The 6,364-nt window shown below is 44.8% G+C and overlaps 1 protein-coding gene across 1 annotated transcript; it reads left to right on the top strand.

The window, feature by feature from the left end:
* The first annotated feature begins 1,050 nt into the window (after window positions 1–1,050).
* LOC119327860 (WAT1-related protein At1g09380-like) lies at window positions 1,051–5,036 on the top strand. The gene is made up of 6 exons (XM_037600935.1): window positions 1,051–1,265; window positions 3,014–3,076; window positions 3,766–4,135; window positions 4,238–4,396; window positions 4,520–4,671; window positions 4,786–5,036. The coding sequence occupies exons 1-6, from the start codon at window positions 1,084–1,086 to the stop codon at window positions 5,012–5,014; spliced, it is 1,155 nt and encodes a 384-aa protein (XP_037456832.1). The 5' UTR covers window positions 1,051–1,083; the 3' UTR covers window positions 5,015–5,036.
* Window positions 5,037–6,364: the final 1,328 nt, after the last annotated feature.

The following is a 6,364-nucleotide window of genomic DNA, read 5'->3' as shown; positions in this document are numbered from 1 at the left end:
CCACATGTTTGACAAAATATTAAGGCGGACACGATTTGAGTCAGACGGTTGGAGTTGCTGTAACACACACTACTACTACCGACCATGCACTTGCACGTATAATTGGCAAAACAATCCTGCACCAGTTCTAGTATATGCGTAGATAGTACATGCACATGCATACGTAGATTGTCAATTCCATCGAGTCATTGTCCAGGAACAAAGGCTGTTGCATGCATATGACAGCAAGCCAGCTAGCGCTCGAAGTTCATCTCTTCGGCGGTTCGGCCGACTGCGCACCGAAGACAGATCTTCGGGCCAGGCCGTGTGTTCTTGAGCCCAAAGTACATCGAAAACAGCTCTTCGGCCTAAGTAAGACCGAAGAAGGATACATAAGAGGGACGGGTTATATAATTGTAATTTACGAACTACGTCATACATTATCGATTTTTTTTATAAAAAATAATATTTTTTAAAAAAATTCATGTATGTAGACATATTTTAAAATATAGATTCACTTATTTTGCTTCGTATATAATCGGCATTGAAATCTCTAAATAAACTCATACTTAGAAACGGAGGGAGTATATCGTGTCATGTCTAGTTGACCTTGCATGATAGTTATAGCACTTAGCAGGATGACACAGCTCGCGGCACGGAAAAGAAAAGGACAGCTAGTGCTTATCTACTTTCCTAGTGCACTCTCTTGCTATTTTCCTTCCTTTTTTATTCCATTAATCAGCAGTAGCAACGGTACCAGGATACATGCAGCGGTTTGTGGAAGAAGTTCACACTCCACACCAATGGATGAGCCGGTAAACGAAGCACCTAATGAACAAGGACGCTTTACCCCGGCAGATATGTACGATATCTGCAGGATAGCTGCATGATTTCAGCGTGAATTAAGAATACTTCCATGTTGAAAATACACAGGTGTAGTACCACTAGCTATGCTCCCTACCGACCTCTATATATGCCACATTACACGGCTTCTCCTGAGTCCTCAATCGTACCCCTGCACCCCTCTCTTTATCTCAAGAATACCAATACCTTTAAGCACAGGGCTGCAGATCGAGGGGGTACGTTCGTACTGGATAGCTAGATATGGGGAGTGTTGGCAATTATTTGCCTGTCGTTGGTATGATCCTGGTGCAACTGGGTCTTGCTGGTCTGAATGTGTTGTCAAAGCTCACCATGGCGTCCGGCATGAGCCCTTACGTGCTCATCACCTACCGAAATCTTCTTGGGGCTGTCTTCCTTGCTCCCTTTGCTTTCTTTTTCGAACGGTATGATTTAATTTTTTCTTCTATAAACATTTCTGATTTCTTGATGGCTATATATGTTTTTTTCAAACGGAGGCAAAAGATTTGCCTCTTGTATTAAATAAGGGAGGAGCAGAGTTTAGAGTTTTACAAAAGCACCCGCATACACGGCATGGCAATTACTCGTGGAAAAAAAAATGATCCCTAGTCTTTTAGCACCGGCAGTGATTCAAAGCTTTGCTTCCTCCAAGATGTTGCTAAGTAGGATAGGCGGCGGCGTGCTCTTGTGACGGAACACCCTTGCATTTCGCTCGTTCCAAATGGTCTAGGAGACAAGCATAGTGAGGGAGATCATAGCGCTCCGGTTGGGGATGTGGTTGTCGGTTCTCTTGTCCAACCATTCGCGGACGGAATCGTCAAGGTGCCAAATGGTGGTGTCCATGTGAGCAAGGCCAAGTTTTTCAATGATAGTCCTCCATAGCCAGAGCTTGTAGCGGCATTTGAAGAAGAGGTGTGCACCCGATTCTTGCTCTCTTGAGCAAAGAGGGCAGAGCCCACAATTTTTCCAGCCCCGTATCTGCAAGCGATCGGCGGTCCAAATACTATCTTGAATAGCCAACCAAGAAAAAAAAGTTGACCTTGGGGGAGCCCAAGCCTTTCAAACCATGCGGTCCATATGGGAAAGAGTTAGCCCCAGGAACTGGGCCATATATGCGGTGGCCGCTGTGTAAATCCCGTCATTCGAGTGCTTCCAAAAGATATCGTCGTCAAGCTGTTCATCAAAATTCTCGAATGTGTTCGATGAAGACAACAATGTTGTACTTAGTTGATTTTGAAGATCCCAGCATTGCACTTGAGAGCCTCCCTCACCTTCCAATTCTTTCTTCTCGAGGCCTCATAGATTAGCTGTGCAATGTCTTTGGGCTTACGTCCGAAAAGCCAAGGGGAGTCCAAAAAGGCGTTTTGGCTCCTTTCCCCACGGTGATGGTAGTGGAGGCATAGAAGAAGTTGAGATCATCATCCGTGCAAGGATTGCCAAATCCCACCCATAATCTGTGAGGTTCCTTCCACTCATACCAAGACCATCTTAGCCTTAGAGCACGTGCAAATTTGCCAGTATTAAGCACCCCAAGACCACCATACTCATTCGGCCTACAGACCGTATCCCAATTAACCTTGCATTCGGCCTACAGGCTATATATGTTACACACTAAAGCACAAGGCGTTATGCAAATCTGCGTTTTATTTAGAAGGAGATGAGTCCACGTTTCATAAAAGGAAGTTTCTTGTTTTCAGATGACTTCTTGATCTAAGATGTAATGTACCCAGCTACCGGCGGGTTCTTCACATTTTTTTGGGGCCATGGATTTACTATGTGATGTCTTTCTGGTTAAGTAATTTGCTTAAGAAAATCCTGTATTTAATATTGTTGAGTTGTTTCAATTAATTTGATGTACTGCATGTGTAGACAATACTACCTCTGGTCCAAGAACGTGTGTTATGTTCATAAAAAAAATATCGTTGGAAACGTTTATGGAATGCTAATCCAATGGTACGGAGTAGTACCACATCTTTGAGATCATATATATTTCCTACTTATTGGTACATTTAGTTTGGAGAAGGAGTACTTATGTGAATACCTACTAGTAGTATGCATTCAACTTTGAGTGAATATATCCTTCCTACATGAGTGGCCCATCCATATCTATCATCAATGAATTAATTTCCTCATTGTTCTTACGCAATATGATTTCATATGATTGTGGATGCAGAAAAACTTGGGCCTCAATTAGCAAGAAGACACTATTACAAATTTTCATATGCTCCGTTGTTGGGTATGATCTTTTTTCCCTTTGCACCTGATTGAGAGTCATTTGCTCTCTGAACTGATATATAAATATGCTACCTTACCAAAATGGCTTACTAAATTTAAATTTGCTTTTACATTTTATTTTAAATAAATTGCAAGCAAAACATTTTCCTCCAACCATTATTAGTTTATTTTGAATAAATACATTTTAGTCCTGATTGAATGAATGAGACACACTTCTTTTAGGGAAGTTAAGCAAAGCTCAGTATTTTAGTCCAAAGACTGTGATATTTGTGAAACCTTGCCTTCTGAATCCAGTTATAAAAACCAAGTACTCTCTCCAATCAAAATTAATTGACGCACCAATTAATTTGGACTGGAGGGACTACCAAATTTCTAACATTTATGCATCCATGCCTATGAATTCTTGATTCAAAAGTTGGAATTTTTCCTATGTTAAAATTGTTATGTGATGCCATGGTATTATTTTCCAAATATTATTAAGAATGTTAAAGTTTTTTCACCGCAAAAAAAGATATACAAAGGACGCAGTCTACATATAGGACAAAATACTCTTTGCTAGTAGCCATAGATATGGTTGTCTTCCAATGTAAATTTGGGTAAATGTTGTGTGTAAGCAATACCATCACAAGCTAACTGACAATAATAGTCTGAATCTGATTATTCGTACACACTTTGGTGGGTATGTGGCAGTGCGACGATGAACCAGGTGTTCTATTTCGTGGGCCTCAAGTACAGCCGCCCGACCGTGGCGTCCGCGCTGAACAACACGCTCCCTGCGGTGACCTTCGCGCTCGCGGCCACCCTCAAGATGGAGCCCGTTGCGGCTTTCGCCGGGAAGGCCAAGGTGGCCGGCACGGCCCTCTGCGTGGTCGGCTCCATGCTAATGACCTTCTATAGGGGGCCCCTCGTCAGGACCCTGGATTCCCCGATCCACTGGCCGTACGTGCAGCGCACCATGACTGCCGAGGCGGCGGCCCACGCCGGCGGACACGCCGCCGTCCTCGGGGCGACTCTAGTCATCGCCTCCAACGTTGCCTGGGCAGTCTGGTTCATTATTCAGGTATAGGTACACATAATGATATGTACCGTGTACGTGAGAGGAAAATTTGCAGTTTCGCGTGTACAAATTGAAGTAATCGTTTTGCATGGCGTCGGCGTGCAGAAGAAGATGTCCAACACCTTCTCGTCTCCGTACACGACGACGGTGCTGATGGCGGCAATGGCCAGCGTCCAGAGCGGCGTCATTGCGGTGGCCGCGGAGCACAGGCTCTCGGCGTGGGCGCTCGGGTTCGATATCAGGCTCATAGGCTCGCTCTACGCGGTAAGATCACATTCTCACCATGTCCAGATCATTAGACACGATGTGAATTATTTATTTATTTTCTTCAGTGTGCTGTGGTGGAACTGGAACTGAACATGTACATAAATATATGTATATATGCAGGGGGTGGTGGCGTCAGGGATTGTGATCGCGGTGATGTCGTGGTGCATCCAGGTGCGCGGGCCGGTGTTCGTGTCCATGTTCAGCCCCATGATGCTCATCATCGTCGCTGTCGTCGGGTGGGGCATCCTCGGCGAGAAGATACGCGTCGGCAGGTACTCACGATCCATCGATCGATGCATGCGTTTATTCTTGCACAATTTGGTGATCCCGGATACTGATTGCTCATATATACTCCTATATGTTTTGGTTTGTTTTCCTTCAACCAGCGTTATCGGCGCCGTGTTCATAGTGGTGGGGCTGTACACGGTGCTCTGGGGCAAGGGAAGGGACCTCGTTGCCACGGAAACCGCGGAAGACGACGAGGAGAAGAAAATCGGCAGCGGCGAACCGAGCAACGGGGCCATCGATGGCGCAGCGGTCTTGCGGTCATGCACCGCTGCTGATCGTCATGAGGCAACGGTGGCACGAGATTTGCAGTGCAGTGTCATGGCTTGAGTTTATGCTATCTTGGAGAGTTGAACAAACCAGCATGATTATTATATGCAAAGATCCTAGGTGAATAAGACAAAAAGAAGGCGTGTGAACGCGATAAAATCCGAAAACTCCATGATTATTATACATAACAAGAAATAAAACGGAAATACTAACGCCCACACGTGTGGGCGTTCCCCAACTCGCCCACACGTCTGGATCGTTGTTCACTGTCTTTTATACGAATCTTGACACGAAAAGATGGATTTGATGTGTCACGTAGAACGGGGCTGGTGTGTGGGCGTTGAAGAGTTTGTCCACACGCCCGCACCACGCTGTTTGCCAGCTGCGCTATGTGGACGAACTAGTTTCTAGCCACACAGCCACCACCTAGATCATGCGCGTGTGGGCGAACTGCTTTTCGCCCACATGACACTCCTACGTTGTGGATGGCAACTGCAGTTACGCGAATGTGGCAATTAGGTAAACACACATGACAACTGTGATTCTTTGCTAGACGGCAACTGCAGTTGCGCGTAGGTGGCAACCAGATAAACACACATGGCAACCGTGATTAACAATACATGGCAACTATGATTGGATCACACATGGCAACTAGATAAACACACATGGCAACTACTGTTTGACTATATATGGCAAGTAGTTAATCACACACGGCAACTACGGTTTGATTACACGTGACAACTACAAAAAATTAGACATGGCAACTATAGTTAACCAAAACAGATAGAGTTGCCATGCTTTTACAACTACACTTGCCATCCCGGATAACTACATCTGCCAACCAGGATGGCAACTAAATGGTCATCCCGCGGGATACCTAACGTAGTTGCGTCAAGACGTGTAGGCATTTTTGCTTCGTGCCACACACGCGAGGTGGAGATGAGTAGTATTTATTGAACGTGTGGCACGAAGTAGCCGCGCCCACACGTGTGGGCAATTCTAATGTCTGCCCACACACAGCCCTAGTGGGCTGCCTCCTACTCACACCACACACGGTGTGTGGGTGCATGTCAAATATACCACACGTATGACAGTTATCGGCATCCAAATAAAATATAAAGTAAATTTGGACTCATCAACTTTCCCATGCTTAAAGTTTTGCTTAGGAAATATTGTTGCTTGTAGGAACAAGGTCATGTGGTTCATGAAGCGCGGATAAGTGAAAATGAGTGAGTGTATTGCATCTCGAGAACTATAATATATATCCAGTTATGATGAACACTCACACATTTTCATCGGCAAGATGATTATAGAGGCTTCCACACTTTTAGTGATAAATTCATTAGGGAAGAAAAAATTAACTTTATCTGGTAAACCATTCAAGCTTCAATCGATTAAGTCGCAAGGGGC

The sequence above is a fragment of the Triticum dicoccoides genome, chromosome 7A (genome assembly GCF_002162155.2).
Source record: "Triticum dicoccoides isolate Atlit2015 ecotype Zavitan chromosome 7A, WEW_v2.0, whole genome shotgun sequence".
Classification (NCBI taxonomy): Eukaryota; Viridiplantae; Streptophyta; class Magnoliopsida; order Poales; family Poaceae; genus Triticum; species Triticum dicoccoides.
Note: the sequence above shows the minus strand (reverse complement) of the source record. Positions and strands in the feature narration are given on the sequence as shown.